This window comes from Petaurus breviceps, unplaced genomic scaffold, assembly GCF_028583685.1.
Source record: "Petaurus breviceps papuanus isolate PSGF00001 unplaced genomic scaffold, PetGlider_PUasm1.0 91041, whole genome shotgun sequence".
Lineage (NCBI taxonomy): Eukaryota > Metazoa > Chordata > Mammalia > Diprotodontia > Petauridae > Petaurus > Petaurus breviceps.
Genome location: NW_027187400.1, coordinates 17,509,291 through 17,530,245, shown reverse-complemented (window position 1 = coordinate 17,530,245; position 20,955 = coordinate 17,509,291). Strand labels below are relative to the sequence as shown.

The following is a 20,955-nucleotide window of genomic DNA, read 5'->3' as shown; positions in this document are numbered from 1 at the left end:
ACACACACACACACACACACACACACACACACACACACACACACACCACACACACAGCTTTTCCTCCTCCTTTTGAGGCCCACTTGAAGCTGGCCCTGCTGGGGCTCCCTAGTGTCCATGGCAACAGGGGGCTGGATGAATTGAATGGCAGTTGCCAAGGTAGCAGTTGCTATGGGATACAGTAAACTTCATTTATCCCTGGCTTGGTGAGAGCCCCCCTGCCCTCTTGAATTAAATGAAAGATTCAGAAATGGGTTTTGTGAGAGGAGTCAGGGGGAGGGAGCATGATTTGGAAAATGGGAAGGGGAATGAATTCCTTAGTCCCCAGCTGGGTAGTAGGCCACACAACACATACACACACACAACACACACACACACAATATCTATATCTTGAGCTAATCTCTCTCTCTCCCTCTCTTTCTCTTCCTCTCTCTCTCTCCCTCTCCCTCTCTTCCTCTCTCTCTCCTTCCCTCCCTCTCTCTATCCCTCCCTCCCTCCCTCTGTCCCATTCTCTCTTTGACACATACAGGGATACATAAAAGTAATCACCTTCTAAACATGCTCATAGCCACACATAAATAAATCCTCAGTATGTATACCCATGTATGGCACTCTCCACACAGTCAGATACACAAAAATGGACACCCTCTGCACACAGACACATCTCCATACAAACATAGGCAAGCATCCCTCCTAGGCAGCTGCGTGTCAAACCAGTCACACACTACACTCTACATGCAGACACGCAGCCGACTGGCAGGCATCCCCTCCCCCACTCCCATACAGTCCAGGGATGTCTGCTAGAGCAAAGACAGCTCCAGAGCCACTTGTTAAATTGTCAGTTTGAGCACTTACACCTCAGGGATCCACAAATACCACAATTTAGGGTTTTTTTTTTTTAATTGTCTAGACTTAAGTAAAGGATGGAGAAAATGTTAATGAGGCAGATTAGGCTTAAAAGGGGGTCAAGTGTACATTTTTTTTCCTGGAGAGCCTATTGTTAAACATGTAGCAGCATGCTTTGGTTAGGGGCTCAGAGACATATGAACTCTGTGTGTGTTGTAGGAGTGAGTATCTGTGCAGTGAGTACAAATATCCAGTTCCACACTGCCAGGGCCTTAGGCCACTCCCTCAGAGAAATCCCCAGGCTGTAGGTGTAGAAGCACATGAGAGCCCTTGTAATGGAAAGAGCTGAATTGGAGGCCAGCCGCCATCTGGGTTTGGATCCCAGCTCTGACAGCTATTAGCTGTGTGACTTTGGGCCAATCATTTCCTTTCTCTGAATCCATGAAATGGAGGATGGGGAGATCTGGTTTTAAGGATCCTCTCAGCACTGACATCCTGTGTTCTAAGGGTCCTCCCAGCTCTGACATCCTGTGTTCTAAGGGTCCTCCCAGCTCTGACATCCTGTGTTCTAATGCCCTCCAAGTTCTGACATCCTTTGTTCTGAAGGCTCTCCCAGCTCTGACATCCTGTGTTCTAAGGGCCCTCCCAGCTCTGACCTTCTGGTTCTAAGGGCCTTTGCAACTCTGACATTCTGGGTTCTAAGGGCCCTCCTGTCTCTGACATTCTCTGTTCTAAGGCCCTCCCAGCTCTGACATCCTGTGACCTGACATCACTTGTAGCTCTGACACACTCTGTTCTAGGGCCCCTCCTGGCTCTGACATTCTGTGTTCCAAGGTAGATAAATGGAGTCATATAATAACACATTTATTAAGCACTTATTATGTTCTAGGCTCTATAGTAGGGATGTTGGAAAGGTAAAAACAGGCCGTGCCCTCAGGCAGTTCACAATCTAATGGGAAAAACAACATGTCTGCAACTATGTACATATGACAAATATACAGGGTAAATTTTAAGTAATCTCAGAGGAAAGACTAATGTGGAGGAGGAAAGGTACAAGGTGGGTGTTATCTGAGCCTTGAAGAAAGCCAGAGAAGCCAGTGAAGAGGGAGAACATTCCAGGGCTGGGAGACAGCCAATGAAAATGCCCAGAGTCCAGAGATAGAACTTGGGTGGGAGCAGCAAGGAGGTCAGTGTCATTGGATTGCAGGGGTGTATGGGGTGTTCAGGAGGACTCACACCTGTGGTGTGCAGGCCGCTGAGCCCTCTTCAGGGCTGCTCATCACCTTTGGTATCCACCCATCACCTAACCCTCACCTGTGGCTCCAAGAATCTGTAGCATGGGCAGTGGCCACACTCCAGTAAAACCATCTTGGCAGATGGGCTGAAGCAGGCTGAGGGTAACCAGCACGCCTTACACCCATGATCGGGTTAGGGGGATGTCTGTCCCAAGCATTTGAAGACTTCCTTTAGTGGAATGGATGGATGAAAACAATGGCCATGAAGGTGGCTGAGGCAAGCTCCGTGGAGTGCTTAGAGCTTGGTCAGGCATCGCACACACCAGCATGTCGTCCATTGCATTCCAAGCCATCTCACACTTTGGGCTCGTCATTGGACTTCAATGACTCTGGAAGAGAGAGTGAGGATAATAAGATAACTTTGTGCCATTCTGCCTCACTTAAATCTAGGTCACGAACAAGTCAAGACATCACCCTACAATGTCATTGGTCTTCTTCCAGAACCAACATTATAGAGTGTTGGAGAGGAATAAAATGTAAGAAGACTAGAACAGTAGGAAGGGCCAAAGTTAGAAAGAGCTTTAAAAGTCACATGGAAGATTTTACATCTTACTGTGAAGGTAATAGGGAGTCACCAGAGTTTACTGGGAGAAGGAGAGATGACATGATCAGACCTTCGTTTTGGGAGGATCACTTAGGTAGCTGAGTGGATATTTGACTTGAGCAGGCAGAGAGATTTAAGGCAAGGAAATCAACCAGAAGTCTATTATAGTGGTCCAGGAATGAGGTGATGAGAGCGTGTGAGTGAGAGGAGAGGAATTGAAGGCGCCAGTTATAGACACCTTTTTCAAAGAGTTTAGCCACAAAAGGAAGGAGAGGTATAGGATGAATGAGCAGTGTTTGAGGATGGAGGAGACAAGGGCATTTTTGCAGACAGGGAGAGATTGAAGATTGGAGAGACTAGGGCTGATAGAGGATCCATTCTGCTGAAGAAGATGAGACAGAATGTCATTGTTTATACATGTAGAGAAGTTAGCCTTCATGTGAGATGGGGGTGAAAGAGGAGATAGTGGGGGGGGTACATCTGAGTGATGAGGAGAAGGGGAGAGAAGGGATCTCTAAGAAAATGGCCTCAGTTGTTTCAGTGAAATATGAGGCAAGTGGGGCAGCTAGGTGGAAGTGAATAGAGCACCGGCCCTGGAATCAGGAGGACCTGAGTTCAAATATGCCTTCAGATTCTTAAGACTTAGTAGCTGTGTGAACTTGGGCAAGTCACTTAACCCCAATTGCCTCACACGCACACAAAAAGAAAGAAAAGAAATGTGAGGCAGAGTTCTCAGTTAACAGGGTGGGAAGAGGGAGAGCCACAATGGAAGGTTTGAGGGAGGATGAAAAGGTTTGGAAAAGTTGCTGTGGTGAGCAGGATAAGTGATAGATTGCTTTGCCATAGTGAAAGCCCAATTGGGATTCCCTGCCATACATTTGTAGTGGACCCAGTCAGCATGGTTTTGTGACTTGTTTCCAGCTTTGTTCAGTAGTACATGAGTAGGAGAAAAGGCAGTGGATGATAAGAGTAATGCAAAGTTAGGGCTTAGGGTCATCGAGACGATAAGGGGGCAGGATCAAGGAAGTCAAGTGTAGAGAATGGTGTAGAATTTTTTTTTTGAGGGGGGAAGGCAGGGCGATTGGGGTTAAGTGACTTGCCCAAGGTCACACAGCTACTAAGTGTTAAGAGTCTGAAGCCAGGTTTGAATTCAGATCCTCTTGACTCCAGGGCTAGTGCTCTGTTCACTGTGCCATCTAGCCTCCCCCTGTTAGGTTCCTTTAAGTGAACTGGGGCTGCTCACTGAATATGGGACTGGTCTTTGGCCTCCATTGACTACTGTTTGGTTAAGGTACTAACAATTTCTACATTTACGGTGCTAGGAGGTTTATAAAGTGCTTTCTTCCCAACAATCCTAAGCAGGAGGGAATGCAAGTATTAGCCCCCTCCTTTTGTAGATGAGGAAACTGAGGCTCAGGCTGTCTAAATGACTTCCCATCTAATGAGTGTCTTATTTAATTTTGTAAAATTCAACTCTTTTCAGTTCCAAATTCTCTCCTTTGTGAGAGATCACTAAATTACCAGATTTCCCATTGTGAGAAAAAGAGAGAGAGAGAGAGAGAGAGAGAGAGAGAGAGAGAAGGAGAGGGGAGGAGAGAAGAAAGAAAGGAAGAAAGGAAGGAAGAAAAGAAAGAAAGAAAGAAAGAAAGAAAGAAAGAAAGAAAGAAAGAAAGAAAGAAAGAAAGAAAGAAAGAAAGAAAGAAAGAAAGAAAGAAAGAAGGAAAGAAAGAAGTGTTTCAGTCTGCCCTCTGAGTCCTTCAGTTCTCAATCTCAAAATGGATACCATGTTTTCTCATGAGTCCTTTGTAATTGTGGTTGGCCATTGTGTCGATCAGAGTTTACTAGGCCTTTCAAAGTCTTACAATATTGTAGCTGTAATCTTCTGTTTTATGGGTGATTCATCCCATTCACAATCACAGTTATGATAACTAACTGTATATTTCCCTCCATCCTATTCTCTTGTACTTATATTCTCTTTTTCCCTGTCCCCTCTTTGTTTCTGACTAATGCCTCCCTTAGTCTCTCTTATTACCCCCTTTCCCTTAACCCCCTTCCTTTATATTTCTCTGTTCAGTAAGGTGTATTTCTGTATTTGTATTTGTATTCTTTCCTTCTTTACAAGTTCAGATTCACCTTCAAGAGTGAGGTTCAAGTGCTTCCTGCTCCTATCTACTGCCCCCCTTATTATATAAACTCCTTTCCATGCACACCATTTATTTGAGATAATTTCCCCTATTTTTCCTCTCCTTTTCCTCTCCCCCAATGCATTCCTCTTCCTCACCCATTCTGTTCTTCTTTTGGGATCATCCAAATATAACAGAATCACACCTAGATCCTCTGTTTAATTAGACTCCCTCTATGACTCCTAATGATGATAAAGTTCTTAGCAGACATGTATCATCTACTCATTTAAATATGTAAACAGTTAAACCTTACTTAGTACTTTATGACTTCTCGCTCATGTTAACTTTTTTGCTTCTCTTGATCCCTGTGTTTGTCAAATTTTCTATTCAGCTCTGGTCTTTTTATCAGGAATGCTTGTTTTCTTCATTAAAGGTCTATTTCCCCCTCCTATAGTATGTTCAGTGTTGTTGGGTGTTTTATTCTTGCTTGTAAACTTAGATCCTTTGCCTTCTGAAATATCCTATTCCAAGGTCTCTACTCCATTATCATGGTGGATGCAAAATTTTATGTGGTCCTGAATGTGAATCCATGGTTCTTGAATTCTTTGCTTGCAGTACTTTTTCCTTGACTTGGGAGCTCTAAATTTTGACTACAATATTCCTGGGAATTTTCATTTTAGAATCTCTTTCAGGAGATAACTGGTGGATTCTTCCAGTTTGTACTTGTCCTCTGGTCCTAAGATATATGGACAGTTTTCTTTTATGATTCATTGAAATATGTCTAGGCATTTATTTTGTTTATGGCTTTTAGGTAGTCCAGTGAGTCTTAAATTATCTCTCCTCAATTTATTTTCCAGGAAAGTTGTTTTTCCTATGAGAAGAATTTATCTTGTATTTTTCCAGTCTTTTGACTTAAAAAAAAATTTCATAATGTCTCATGGAGTCGTTGGCTTCCATATGACCAATTCTGAGTTTTAAGGAGTTGTTTTCTTTTCTTTTTTTTTTTTTTTTGCTTTTTTGGAGGGCAATTGGGATTAAGCGACTTACCCAAGGTCACATGGCTAGTTTTTGTGTTAAGTGTCTGAGGTCAGATTTGAACTCAGGTCCTCCAGACTCCAGGGCTGGTGCTCTATTCACTGCACCACCTAGCCTCCCCTCTCATTTGATTTAAAAAAAAAAATTTTTAGCTCCTTCATTAACTCTCCTAGGAATTCTTACTAAACTTGTGTCCAGTCTGCATTTTTCTTTGAGGCTTTGTTTGTAGATGTTTTCAAGCCATTCTCTTCTTCTAGGTTTTTGTCTTGAGAGTCCCAGTCATCATAGTAGCTCTTTATGGTGGGATTCTTTTTGTTTGTTTGTTTGCTCATTCTCCCAGCCTACTTCTTGACTTTAAATTTTATGTTAGTGCTGGGCTCTATACGTTTTTGAAGAGATATCTGGTCTGAGCTTGTGTTTTCTTATGTCCTTCTGCTATTTTCAGGCTCTGGGCCTGCCGGCTTTTAGTCTTCCCTAAGTGGTGTGATTAAGGGGGAGGTCTCTTCACTACCCTTATAGTTTGAGCTCTGAAAGTTTCTGACTCAGATTTGGGTCTGTCACTTTGTTTCTGGCTGGGAGTTTCAGCAGAACATTCATTGCTTGTGTGATCTTAGGCTGCTCTGGCTGAAGTCAGAGAGACTGAACTTCTGGCTCCTCTTTGGTCTGGGTTGTGTCCTTTTCCTGGGATCAGAGAATGCTTCTTGCTGCTCACACTCCTGACCAGACCATGTTCCCTGTGTTTGGAGACCTCTCTGTTCATCCCCCTAAGCTGTCCTAGTCTGGGAAAATGATTCACTGTAACTTCTTGGCTTTGCTGAATTCAGTCTCATTTATTCTGTAGATCTCTGCTGAGGAGGTATATGGGGAAGGAGGTGTATGATAAAGACTCTAATATGTCCTCTTCTCACCATCTTAGTTCTGTCTTTATTCAGTAAGTCTCTGCTGTAAGATTTGAACCCAGACTTTCTAATTCTGGGTCTCTCACTCTCTTACATTATGATGCTTATTATAATAACCCACATTTTTTCTAGCACTTGAAGGCTTGTAATTTTTGTCTTGCAGTGCAGCTGTGGGGTAAGTATTATAAGTACTATTGTTCCTATTTTAAAGATGAGAAAGCAGTTTAAAAGCTAGGTTGACAGAGTGCTAGTCTTAAAGTCAGCAAGATCTGAGTTCAAATCCTGCCTCAGATGCTTACTAGCCATGTGAGTCACTTGGTCAAGTCACTTGACCTTATTTGCCTCAGTTTCCTCATCTGTAAAATAGAGATAATAATAGCACCTACCTCCTAGGGTTGTTGTGAAGCTCAAATGAAATAACATTTGTAAAGTGCTTAGCAAACGTCCAAGTGTTACAGAGGTATTTTGTAATTAACTGTTGTTATTAGTAATGGGGTGACTTTTCCTTTCATAGCTAGATAAAGGAAATCGAGGCAGAGCTGGAAATCAAGCCCCAGTCTTCTGGCTGCAAGTCTGATATTCGGGGTGCTATGAATGAAAAGGCATTTATTAAGTCTTTGCTGTATACCAGGTGCCTGTTAAGGTTTGGGAATAAAAATTCAAAACCAAAGTCAGGCTCTGCCTGGGAGGAGCTTACATCCTAATAGGGGCAAACAAAATAGAGGGTTTGAAAGGTTATAGGAATGGTGAGTGCGGACATAGTGGAGCAGACTGAGGCAGCTTGGTGGTAAAGCAGATAGGCAGCTAGTCCTAGAGTTAGGAAAATCTGAGTTCAAATCCTGCCTAAGATATTGACTAGCTATGTGACCCGGGACAATTCACATAACATCTTCCTGCCTCACTTTCCCCAACTGTAAAATGGGACTAACAAAAGTGCCTACTGCCCAGAATATCAAACAAGATAATATTGGTAAAGTGCTTACTCAGCATGGTACCTGACATGTAGTAGATTATTAAACACAAGGTAGTTTGGGGAAGGTGGGCGCTAGTAATTGGGATAATCAAGGCTTTGTGTAGAAAATGGTGCCTAAGCTACATCTTCAAGGAGGAAGGGCATTCTATGAGAGAGAGGTGAGGAGGGAGAGCATTCTAAACATGGGTACCAGTTTATCTGGACCATAGGGTGCAGGAAGAGAAGGAATGTGTGACGAGACAGGAAAGGTAAGTAGGGCACAGTTGTGAAGGACTTTAAAAGCCAGGCAGAGTTTACCTTCGTTCCTAGAGGCAATAGTGAGCCACTGTTGTTGAGGAGGGAGAGATACCATGATCAGACCTCCACTTAGGAAGTTGTGTGAAAGATGGATTGGTATGGAAAGAGACTTGAGACTGGGAGACCAATTAGGAAGTTAAGTGATTGCCTGTCTGAAGGTAGGAGGGGAAAGAGGGATTGTTGAGTTTGAGTTGTTCTTGGGAAATCCAGTTTGAAAGGCCTACTAGGCAATTGGTGATGAGGGGCTGGAGGTCAGGAGAGAGGTTAGAGCCAGATATATAAAAGAGTGAGTGATTTTCATAAAGGTGACAAAACCTACAGGTGCTAATGGAGAGAGACAGAGAGAGAGAAGAGAAATGGAGAAAGAGAGAAAAAGGGGACGAGAGGAGAGAAATGAAGAAAGAGAGAAAGGGAAAGAGAAGAGAGAAATGAAAAAAGAGGGGAAAGGAGAGAGAAATGGAGAAAGAGAGAGAGAAAGGGGACGAGAAGAGAGAAATGGAGAAAGAAAGAAAGAAAGGGAAAGAGGGGAAGAGAGAAAGGGAGAAAGAGAAAGGGAAAAAGAAGAGAGAGGGGGAAGAGAGAAATGGGAAAAGAGAAGGGGAAAGAAGAGAGAGATGGAGAGAGAGAAAGGGAAAGAGAAGAGAGAGGGGGAAGAGAGAAATGGAGAAAGAAAAAAGGAAAGAAGAGAGAGATGGAGAGAGAAATGGAGAAAGAGGAGAGAGGAGGGAGATGGGAGAAGAGACAAATGGAGAAAGGGAAAGAGAAGACAAAGGAGGGAGAGAGGGGAAAGAGAAATGAAGAAAGGGGAAAGAAGAAAGAAATGGAGAAAGAGAGAAAAGGAAAGAAGAGAGAGAGGAAAGAGGGGAAGAGAGAGAAATGGAGAAAGAGTAGAAGAGAGAGGGGGAAAGAGAGAAATGGAGAAAGAGGAGAGAGAACTGGAAAAAAGAGAGAAAGGGAAAGAGGAGAGAGAAGGGGAACAGAACAATAGAGAAAGAAATAAAGGGAAAGAGAAGAGAGAGGAGGGAGAGAGAGATGGAGAAAGGGAAAGAAAAAGACAAGGGAGAGAGAGAAATGAAGAAAGGGAAAGAGAAGAGAGCTCAGGGAGAGAAAGAAATGGAGAAAGAGAGAGAAAAGGAAAGAAGAGAGAGGGGAAGAGAGAAATGGAGAAAAAGAGAGAAAGAGAGGGGGAAAGAGAAATGGAGAAAGTGGAGAGAAAACTGGAAAAAAGAGAGAGAAAGGGAAAGAGGGGAGAGAGGGGGAACAGAACAATGGAGAAAGAAATAAAAGGAAAGAGAAGAGAGAGGAGGGAGAGAGAGAAATGGAGAAAGAGAGAAAAGGAAAGAAGAGAGAAAATGGAGAAAGAAAGAAAGGGAAAGAGAAGAGAGGAGGGATAGAAGGGGAAGAGAAAAATGGAGAAAGGAAGGAAGGGAAGGAAAGGGAGATAGAGAAGTAGGGAGAGAAAGGGAAAGGAGAGAGAGAAATAGAGAAAGGGAAAGAAATAGAAAAGAGAGAGGGAGAATTGGAGAGAGAGAAAAGGAAAGAGAGATGAGAGAGAAAAGAGAAAAGAGCCAAAGGCAGAGCTTTGGGGAGTACTCATAGTTAAAGGGTGATGAACTTGCAAAGGAGACAGAGAAGGTCAGGTTTGTCCTGAAACTATTTCAGGGATAGGAGGTAAACCAAGAAAGTTCAACATGAAAACTCAGAGTAGAAGGAAAATGAGGCAGAGGAGAAGATGGGTCAATAGTATTAGATGCAGACAATGCATAAGGACTAAAAGGATCATCACATGTGGCCATTAAGAGTTCCTTGGAGACTGGTTTTGTTTTAGATTTTATTTTATTTTCAAGTCTGATTTGATTTTTTCTCCTGACCTCTTCATTGAGGAAGCAAGATGAACAAAACCAATTACAAATGTGTCTAGTTGAACAGATGCCATTCCTGAATTGACCATGTCCAAACTTCTTCTCCCAAACCGTAGTCCTTTCCCTGCCCTCAGTTCATCATCCCTCTGTCAGGTGATGGGTGGTGTGTTTCAGTGTGAATCCTCTGGAATTGTGGTTGGTCGTTGTGTTGATCAGAGTTCCTTCCTTAGGCTTTCAGAGTTGCTTGTCTTTACAATATTATTGTCATTGTATAAATGGTTTTCCTGGTTCTTCTCCCTTCGCTTTGCATCAATTCATAGAAGGTTTCCCAGGTTTTTCCAAAACCATCCCCTTCATCATTTCTTGTAGCACAATAATGTTCTGTCACATCCTTGGTAGCTTTGAGAAGAGCAGTTTCAGTTGAGTTGATGAGGTTGCTGTTCCTTTGTTCTTGAAGAGGACCATGACATCAGGAAGAAGATGACTTGCAAATGAATTGGATTTAAGTGAGGCAGGACTGTGCAAAGTCACCAGCCTCACTTTATCCCCCAGAGTCTTCTGCATCTAGTGGCCAGATATACATCAGGACTACCGCATTGATGAGGTTAGATAGAAGCCAGATTACAAAGCATTGAGGGAAGAGAGGCAAGGAAGTGGAGGCAACTTTTTCAATGAGTCTGCCTGAGAAAGGGAGGAAAGTTATAGGATGAGAGGTTGAGAGAATGGTAGGGTCCAGGTAGTTAGATGGTATAGTGGCCAGAGTGCCGAACCTGTATTCAGGAAGTCCTGAGTTCAAATACTACCTCAAACGCTCGCTGCGTGACCTGGGGCAAGTCACTGACCTCTGCCTGCCTCAGTTTCCTCAACTGTAAAATGAGAATAGTTATAGCATCAACCTAGGGTTGTTGTGAGGATAAAATAAGAGAAATATTTGCAAAGTGCTTGGCAAACCTTAAAATTGCCACATAAATGCTAGCTATTATTAGTAGTGAGGTTTTGTTTTTAAAAAGACTAGGCTTGGCTGGGTATGTGTATAGGCAGTAGGGAAGCATCCAATAGATGGGGAAAGACTGAGGATTAAGATTGAAGGTGATGATTGAGAGGGCAGTCTGCAAGGGATGGAATCAAAGTTCATATAGAGGGGTTATCCTTGGCAAGGAGAAAGGCCACCTTGTTATCAGAGCCTGGGACAAAGTGGGAGAGATGGGGATGATGTCGAGCGCTGGGGAAGAAGAGAAGGGAGGAAGATGGTACTTCTGGTCAGTGGGTTCAGTCTTCCCAGTAAAGTAATGAGGAGAGACCTAGGCTTAGTGCAGGGAAAGGGAGGTGTGCATTGGGCTGCCTATGGAGGTTCAAAGGGGGAAAAGAAATGATGCAGCCCTTGGCCTCTAGGAGCTTACACTCTACTTGGGGGAGACAGCACTCTCCAGATATGGATAATACAGTGTAGGTGGAAGCAACATCAGTACACCAAGTGCTGTAGGAAGTCTCAAGGAGAGAGAGGACACTATTGCCTGAGAACACCTGGGCTGGGCCCTGACAAAAGAGAAGGCTTGTGAGAGGCAGGGCTGAGGAAGGAGGCCTGGACCGTGGCTTGTGTGGAAGATGGAATGGCAGGTTGGAGGGCAGGTAGAATGTAAAGTACCTGCAAGGTGTTACAGTGAAACCAGACTGGCTGGAGCCAGGAGGGGAAGGGAGGGCCTAAAGGTTAGGCTGGAGAGTTTACATTTTTTCCCAGATGAAATGGAGAGCCATGCAGGTTCTTGATTAGGACAGTGACATGATCTGACCTGTATAGTAGGAAAATTAATTTGATAGAAGTACGGAAGATGGATTAGACAAGGGGAATGGAAGGGGAATTTATGGGTGTGCAGAATTTATTTCGTATATTTTTAAAAAGCAAGTGGTGTGACTTGGCGATTTGTGGTTTTATATATAGTGCTGTGTTCTGATGTGCTCATTTTTTGGTGGGGAGGGAGGTTAAGTTCAGAATAAAAGACAGTCACTTTACAGAGAATGGAAGCAGATGGACCCATCAGGAAGCTGCTGCTGTAGGAGGTCATGGTAGGAGGTCATGAGGCCTAAGCTAGAGTGGAGGCTGTGTGAGGGGTGATGAGGAGCTGAATGCCTTTGGGGAGGGTTAAGTCCACAAGACTTACACAGTGATTGTATAGTCAGGAAGGTTTTTTTGTTTAGTTGTTTTTCAATTGTTTCTGACTCTTTGTGACCTCATTTGGGGTTGCCTTGGCAATGATACTGGAATAGTTTGTCATTTCCTTCTCCAGCTCATTTTACACATGAGGAAACTGAGGCAAACAGGGTGAAGTGACTTGCCCAGGGTCACACAGCTAGTGAGTGTCTGAGGCTGGACTTGAACTCAGGAAAGTGAGTCTTCCTGATTTCAGGCCCAAAGCTCTGTGCACTATGGTGCCACCTAGCTGCTCTGGAGTGAGGAAGATTTGGGTTCAAATGTGACCTCAGACACGTATTAGCTGTGTGACCCTGGGCAAGTCACCTAAACTCTCTTTGCCTCAGTTTCCTTGTCTATAAAATGGGGATAACAACAGCACCCATCTCTCAGGGTTGTTGTGAGGATCAAATGAGATAATGTGTGTAAAACGTTCTGCAAACCTTAAAGTCCAGTATTATTAACGTGTGTGTAGCCATCTCTTTGTGGATGTCTGTGTGTGGGGCTGGGAGGCTTTACCAGGAATAGTGGGTAACCTTGGCCTGAACCGCCAGTCTGCTGAGCTGTTCCTGTTAGGGTCCTGTCTGGTTGGATCATTTTCCATCGCTTCTCTTGCCCAGTTGTGTGGCAGTGACGGCAGCGGGGTGCAGATGGAGGCGAGGGTGAGTGGTACAGGCCCCCCTGGGACTGAGCCCAGAGCAGGGTCTGGTCTGCCATTGACTGAGGCCAGAATGGGTCTAAGTACCATGTGACTGAGCCTGGAAGAGGTCTAGTCCCCCTGTGCTTGGTCCCAGAGGAGGACTGGTGCCCATAACCACTCCCAGAGGGGATCTGATCCCCAAGGATGAACCTGGAAAGGGTTTTGTCCCCAAAACTGCCTGGAGGGTGTTCAGTCTCCTTAGCTGATCCCAGAGGGCAGCCAGTCCCCTGGCTGAGCTCAGGGGATTTGGTCCCTATGATCAAGTCTTGAGGGGGTCAGGTCCCCATTGCAGGACCTAGGAGGGGCCTGATCCCCATGTCTGGACCCAGAGAATACCCAGTAACCATGAGTGAACCCAGAGGGCATCTGGTCCTTGTAAATGAGTCCAGAAGGCGTTGCGTCCCTCTGAGAGAGTGCTGAAAGGGTCTAGTCCCTCGGGCCGAGCTCAGAGGGTGTTCTGTCCCCCCCTTAGCTGGAACAGAGCCTTCGGCTGGAGTCCGGGGAGCGGGAGCCCTTGGGGTACGGGGTGCTGGGCCAGCAGACCTTGGAGCTGCGACGTCAGCTAGAGGAGGAACAGGCCAACTACAAACGCAAGCTCCAAGCCTACCAGGACGGGCAGCAGCGCCAGGCTCAGCTGGTGCAGAAGCTACAGGCCAAGGTGAGGGAGCGCCTGGGAGTGCGCCCACCCCTGGGGCTGCCCTGGCTGCAGCCAGTCCTTTCCTCAGAGGGCTACAAGCCACCAAACCATCCAAGCCTGCTAAGCTGCGGGCGCTCCACCTGGGGCCCGTGAACGTGTCCCGCTAAGGTTGTGACCGCTGCATTCCAGGATAACAGTTCTTTTATAATCCGAGATATTTCATTTTATGCATTTAAAAAACATGGTTCTGAGAAGGGAGCCCCAGAAACTTCCCCGGATGGACAAAGGGATCCACAACACAAAGAAATGTATGTTTTAATCAGATTTAATCCAACCTCTTCATTTGTCACATGAAGGAACTGAGGCCCAGTAATGGGAAATGATTTGATAAAGTCACACAGCGGCAGAGTCAGGATTCGAACCCAGAGCTGCTGACTCCAAATCCAGGCCTGCTTCCATGGTGCAGTGCCTAGGCTTTGCCTTTGTAAAGCTGGGCCCACCTATATGTGCCCTGAGGCTTCTGTAGAAGGGGGATGTGGGCTCCCCACTCTACTCTGGTATTTCCCAAAGTCTCAAGTGAGGAAAGCATGTGGGATGGGGACCAAGGGGGTGAAGGTGGGGTCTGAGGCCACTGGTGAAGTAAAAAGAAGCCTGGACGGGGCGTCAGCAGAACCAGAAGCAGAAGGCCTGTGTGACCTTGCCCAAATGGCTTAACCTCTCTGAGCCTCAGTTCCCTCATCTATAAAATGAGGATAAGGATACTCAGGCTGTCCACTTGGCAGGGTTATTGTGAGCAAAGCACTTTGTACAATGTGGAGCTGTTTGTAAATGAGAGGTTTCCTAAGGGAAAGAGTCTGGAATGTGGTGGCAGAAGATCCCAAACTCAGATCCCAGCTATTACTGCCTCTGTGATTTGAACTCCCTCTCCATGAGCCTGTTTTTCCTCAGCTATAAAATAAAAGAACTGGACTATGTGGTCTTTGAGAGCCCCCGCCCCACTCTGACATTCCATGTTCTAAGGGCCCTCCCTACCAGCTCTGACATCCTGTGTTCTAAGGCCTTCCCAGCTCTGACATCCTGTGTTCTAAGGGCCCTCCCAGCTCTGACATCCTCTGTTCTAAGGGCCCTCCCAGCTCTGACATCCTGTGTTCTAAGGGCCCTCCCAGCTCTGACATTCTCTGTTCTAATCTCCCTTCTAGTTCTGACATTCTGTGTTCTAAGGCTTCTCCCAGATTTATGTTCTAAGGTTCTTCTCAGCTCTGACTTTCCTTGTTCTAAAGTCATTCCCAGCTCTGATATTCTGTGTTCTAAGGGCCCTTCCAGCTCTGATTTCTGTGTTCTAAAACCCCTCTCAGCTCTGACATTCTTTGTTCTAAGGCCTCTCTTAGCTTTGACATTTTATATTCTAAAGCCCCTCTCCCAGCACAGATATTCTAAGACCCCCCCCCTCCCAGCTCTAACTTTTGTGTTCTAAGGGCCCTCCCAGCTTTGACATCCTGTGTTCTAAGGGTTCTCCCAGCTCTGACATTCCATGTTCTAAGACCCTCCCAGCTCTGACTTTTGTGTTCTAAGGGCCCTCCCAGCTTTTTTTTTTTCTGTGTTCTAAGTCCCTTTCCAACTCTAAAATTTTGTGTTCTAAGGTCATTGCTGGCTCTGACATTCCATGTTCTAAGACCCTCCCAAATCTGTGTCTTAAGGCCCCTCCAAGCTCTGATATTCTGTGTTCTAAGTCTTCTCCCAGCTCTGACATTCTGTGTTCTAATGCCTCTCCTAACTCTGACATTCTCTTTTTGAAGGCCCTTTGTTGCCTTAAATTCTACCAGCCTATACTAGTATGGGGTAGGGGTTAGATCAGGTTGGGGACTGCTCTGACTTGCCCCCTCCCCCAACCCTCGCATCCCCTCAGGTTCTCCAGTACAAGAAGAAGTGTGGAGAAGTGGAACAGCAGCTTCTGGAAAAATCTGCAGAGCTGGAGCGCCAGAAGTTAGCGGTAGCTGTCCCTCCTCCTGCCCCTGTTCACCCGCTCCCCTCCCACACCCATGACCCTGGCCCTGTCCTTTCTTCAGGGTTCCCAGTGCTTGCCACATCTAGGTAGGACATAGGCAGGGCTGGCTGGTAAGTGGCAGGAGAGAGGCCTTGTGGAGCCAGGCAGGGGATTGAGCCAGGACGCTGGCTTATGGCAGGCACCTCGGTCCAGCAATAGGAGCCCCGGATTTGGCATCAGAGCATCTGGGTTCAAATCCTCGTTCTGACCTTTGCTACCTGTGCCATTGGGGTTAATCCCTTCCCCTCTCGGAACCTCTGTTTTCCCCTCTGATGAAGGAGGGTCCTGGGTGAGACGCTTCCCGAGGCCTGCCTCCTCTGATCTTCTGGCTCCCTGGTCCCTGCCAGCTGGTCTGTCCCTCTGGTACCCAACCTTGTGGCGCAAACTGGACATGTCTGTGTGTCCCTAGCAGGAAGAAGAACACAGCCAGGACCTGGAGAATGCTCTCATTCGGCTGGAAGAGGAGCAGCAGAGGTGGGTGAGCGCTGGGGTGGGCAGCACGGCATCCCTTTACTAGAGGGCGCAGCGTGCTCAAGGGCTTCCTGATTTGGTCCCTGCCCTTCTCAGGACTTGTTCTCCACTGTCACGTCCCCTCCCTCCCATTTCCTTAATGGGCTGGTGGCTATCAGCCTAGCTGGTGCGGGTTGACCCTTGTGCCTCTTTCCTGGGCACCATACAGTGAGAACCCCTGGGCTTTGGCCCCTTGGTGGAGCAGGGATATTTACTGCCCACCAGGAATTCGGAGTTAGGGCTGGGGCTGTGCCCATATCATGAGCCTAAGCCAACCCCATGCCCTCATGCCACTGCAGGAGTGCCAGCCTGGTGCAGGTGAACGCCATGCTTCGGGAACAGCTGGACCAAGCCAGCGCAGCCAACCAAGCCTTGGCCGATGACATCCGCAAAGTGACCAGCGACTGGACCCGGAGTCGGGGGGAGTTGGAACAGCGAGAGGCTGAGTGGCGGCGGGAGGAGGAGGTAGGGAGGGCCAAGGTCTCAGGGCCCTGCATTCTCTGTGCGTGCTTTGCCCCTTCTTTGCGTACCAGGTCGTTGTCCTGGCCTCCCTCTTTCCTGAGGGCTGTCTTTTGCCCAGCTCCCTGGGCTTAGGGACACTAAAGGGATCCCCCTAGGATCCCACCAAAGAATCTATTGCATTTTCTCCCCTGGACTTTGAATAGTTGGCCTGAGGTGGTCTTCGTCAAATCTCAAAACTGTGTTTCCCCCCTCCTCCTTGGGGCCCTTCAAGGAGACCGTGCCTAGAAACTCACTTGTTGTAATTATGGTTATAGAGGTAGGGATAAGCACCAGACTGGTGATGCCCTGGTCAAGGGAGCTCAGAACCTCCCTCCACCAGCTCCTTCTCTTGGACTTTTGAGTTGCCAGCGGCATTGCCCAGGGTCCCCCAGTGTCTGGGGGCCCGAGGCAACTAGGCTCCTGTCTGCCCCACCCTACACTTAAGCATTACTGTGAATGCCCATGGCATTTGCATTAATGATGATCTCTGGAGCTGTCTTCAACTGCCTCGCTGTAGAGTGATGGCGGCTGTGGGTTTGCAGAAGTTATGCCAGCTGAGAAAAAGCTTCGGCATGTCCTGCTAAGCTGGTTCTAGGGAACAGTCTGGTGGTGAGCTTTCTCTCTGCTGTGATGGAAGGACCATTGGAGTACTCTTTGGATTCACAGGATCTGAGTTCAAATCCTGGATCCTCTGTAACCTACCTCTCCTCTAGGCCTCAGTTTCCTTTTTCTATAGAAGTCTAGGATTTCTGAAGTCTCTTTCATCTCTAAATCCTGGGACCCTACGGCCTGAAAACTCGTCTGTGAATTCACAAAGTATTTATTAAGTGCCAAGTGTATACCGGACCCTGGGTTAGGTTCTGAGGATAGGAAAACACACACACACACACACACACACACACACACACACACACACACACACCCTGCTTTCAAGGAGCTTACAGTCTATTTAGGAGGCAAACCTACACACATAATTCTGTTTTAAAAAATATGATGGAAACAGTGTGGAACCATGGAAAGCATGCTGCCTTTGGAGTCAGAGAACCTGTTCAAACCCTGATTCTCACGTTTGACACTGTGTGACCTTCACCAAATCCCTTCAGTTCCTCCAGGCCTGACTTTCCTTATCTGTGAAATGCAGGGTTGGACCAGATGACCCCTGAGGTTCCTTTGAACTCCTATGTGGAGATTGGTTCATTCATCAAACACAATCAACAAGCTTTTATTAATAGCCTACTATTAAGGTAATGATGTAAATCAATAATAAGCCTGGGAGACAGAGATAAAAATCGTGTAGGCCCTGCCCTCAGGGCGCTTACTTTCTTTAGGGGAAGACAACACATATACATACAGGAGTGTGTAGAAAAGAAGTTTATATAGAAAAAAATTAGATTAGTTTTGTCAGTGGGGCTTAGAGGCTGTTGCTTAGTCATTTCAGTCGTATCCAACTCTTCACAACTCCATTCAGGGTTTTCTTGGCAGAGATACTGGAGTGGTTTGCCATTTCCTTGTCTAGCTCATTTTACCCATAGGGAAACTGAGGCAAACAGGGTGAAGTGACTTGACTGCTAATAAGTGTCTGAGGGCAGATTTGAACTCAGGTCCTCCTGCATTCTGTCTACTCTGGTGTAGAGTAGACTAATCTAACTGCCCAAGTGGCTGTGAGGATCACAAAAGGGCTCATGTAGGAGACAGCACCTGAGTAGAACCTAACAGAAAACACGTGAGTCTAATAGGCCTCGATGAGGAAAGAGCTTTGGGGGGGAGGGGAGGGGAGATAGAGTGCTGGGCCTAGAGTCAAGACGAGTTAAAATGTGGTCCAAGACACTCACTAGCTGTGTGACCCTGGGCAAGTCTGTTTGACCCTGTTTGCCTTAGTCTCCTCATCAGTCAGCTGGGACTAATGATAGCATGTACCTACCCAGGGGTACTGTGAAGATCAAACGAGATGAGATTTACAAAACACTTTGTGGGCCTTAAAGCATTCTGCAAATGCCAGCTGTTATAACAACAACACTTGTAAAGTGCTTTTCAGACCTGAAAGCAGCCCCGAGATGCTTATGATTATTATTTCCAAAATGGGCCCAGCTTGTGGGACATGCTAAGTGCACACAAGCAGGCTGCATTCACTTGGGATGAATTTTTTGTTTGTTTGTTTGTGAGGCAGGGCAATTGGGGTTAAGTGACTTGCCCAAGGTCACACAGCTAGTAAGTGTTAAGTGTCTGAGGCCAGATTTGAACTCAGGTCCTCCTGACTCTAGGGTCTGGTTCTCTATTCATTATGCCACCTAGCCACCCCTGGAATGAATTATTTCAGCCAAAGTAGCTCAGAGTCAGTGGGATCCAGTCTCAAAGGGGTGCTGTTCTGTGTAGGAGGCAGGAAGGCTCCCATCAGGGACATGACGGACCCTGAGAGGTTAAAGATGTGACTGTGGGCATGGGCTAATGTCATGACTAATGATGAAGATAACCACCGCTTATTAATGATAATTTTGAAGGATGGGGACCATACCTGATACCTACAAAGCATTCTTACAGACACCATCTCATCTGATTCTCATAAACAGCCCTGGGATGGAACTGAGGTCAGGAGAAGGGAAGTTCCTGCAGTCAGTTAATAAACATTTACTTAGTACCTACTCTGTATCAGGCATTTTGCTAAGTGTTCCAGATATCCCCCCTCCCCCACAAAAAAACTTGCCCTTGGGGCGGCCAGGTAGCACAGCGAGTAAGAGCACCCACTCCAGTGTTGAGAAGACCTGGAGATTGAATCCCGAGCTCAGACACTTAGCACCCACCCAGAAACACCTGGGCCGTGTAACCTTGAGCAAGTTACTTAACCCCAATTGCTTAGGGGTGGCCAGGTGGCTCAGTGAGTAAGAGCACTGGCTCCAGTGTCGGGATGACCTGGATCAAATCCGGGCTCAGACACTCAGCACCACACCCAGAAATAACTGGCCGTGTAACTTGAGCAAGTTACTTAACCCCGATTGCTTTAAAAAAAAAAACTTGCCCTCGAGGAGCTTCCAGTCTAATGAATTAGATGCGCAGAATCTTGGAGTTGGAAGGGACCTCCGAGGCCATCTGGTCCAACTCTAGGAGAAAAAGAATCCTCCCCTCTCCCCACTATAATATTCCGGACAAGTGGTCATCCCAGCTTGGATTGAAGACCTTCAGGGAGCAGGGAGTCCCCTTATGTCAGGGGCTGCCTGCTCGACTCCTGGATGGCTTTACTTTTCAAGAAGTTTTTTCTTTCCACCTAAACCTGCCTCTTTGTCACTGATGCCCATGACTCAGTGTCCTGCTTCGGGTCACTCAGTCAGTGAGAGATCAGGAAGGGGAAGTGGAGAGAGGGCTATATTTGGAGTCACAAGACCTGGTCTCTAGTCCCAGCCTGGGACTCTGGGTAGAGCACAACCTCTTTATGCCTCAGTTTCCTTCTCTGTAAAATGAAGTGATCGGACGAGATCTAACTCTCATTCTGAGACCCTGCTTTCCAGGCCTCACGATTCCAGCTCCTGTATTTTGTGTGCACACACATTTCTCATAAACATGCCCATACCAACATACTCACACATGTTATACAAAAAGGTCTCCTACCTGGTCTCTAGGACTCTCCCTCTTGGGAATCTAGGGAGAGGAGCTGACATCTTGACCCTCTGGGGATTTTCCCTTGGTCTTCTGGGCTGGGATGTCTGTCCAGAGGTGGGCTACGCATAGATATTTCTCCCCTCCCCTCTCCCTGCTCTGGGAGAGAAGTGTGAGCTGTGCTGACTGGTGAGGGTGAATGAATAATTGTCTCAACAACTCACCATCACCCCTTCAATATTTCTCCCAGTCTTTCAATGCTTACTTCAGCAATGAACACAGCCGGCTGCTCCTTCTTTGGAGGCAGGTAGTGGGCTTCAGGAGGCTGGTCAGTGAGATGAAGACTTCCACGGAGAGGTGAGGGCTGGGAGGGAGAGGGCAGTGACCTTCAGGGAGAGGGGTTGGTCTTTGGTCTTGCCTGCTCTGAGTTTGTCTCCCACCTCGAGCCTTGTGATGTAGAAGCCAAAGATGCTTATTTGATTTTAGCCTGGTTTAGGAGGGACAGGAAGTGTCCAGGACCTGCTGACCACATCTCAAGTATCATGGTCAGTTTTGGGTACCTTGTTTTAGAAAAGACAGTGAAAGATTGGAGCAAGAACAGCCAGGATGGTGAGGGGACTAGAAACCGGGTCATACAAAGAACTTGGGGTACTTCTCCTGGAGACTCGGGTCATGATCCCCACTTTGGTGTATATGAAGGGTTGTCACCTGGCAGAAGGATTAGACTCAGTTACTTGGCCCCAGAGGGCAGAAGAAAGAGAGGCAGGGAATTGTAGAGAGAAGAATTTCAGTATGAGGTCAGCAAAAACTTTCCTCAGGTAAAACGGGCTGCTGGGGAGGTAGGGAGTTTCTGCTCACTGGAAGTCTTCAGGGACAGGCTGGATGAGGGCCTCACTGCCAGCTTGTCGGGGGG

At 46.6% G+C, this 20,955-nt stretch overlaps 1 protein-coding gene across 3 annotated transcripts in view; it reads left to right on the top strand.

The window, feature by feature from the left end:
- The window catches only part of CROCC (ciliary rootlet coiled-coil, rootletin), a 77,789-nt gene that overhangs the window by 16,216 nt on the left and 40,618 nt on the right, over positions 1-20,955 (top strand). For all 3 annotated transcript variants that reach the window (XM_069078755.1, XM_069078754.1, XM_069078753.1), the window contains exons 4-8: positions 13,235-13,420; positions 15,306-15,389; positions 15,853-15,917; positions 16,253-16,418; positions 20,293-20,399. In XM_069078755.1, the coding sequence (XP_068934856.1) occupies positions 13,235-13,420; positions 15,306-15,389; positions 15,853-15,917; positions 16,253-16,418; positions 20,293-20,399 (608 nt within the window). The remainder of the gene's footprint in view (positions 1-13,234; positions 13,421-15,305; positions 15,390-15,852; positions 15,918-16,252; positions 16,419-20,292; positions 20,400-20,955) is intronic.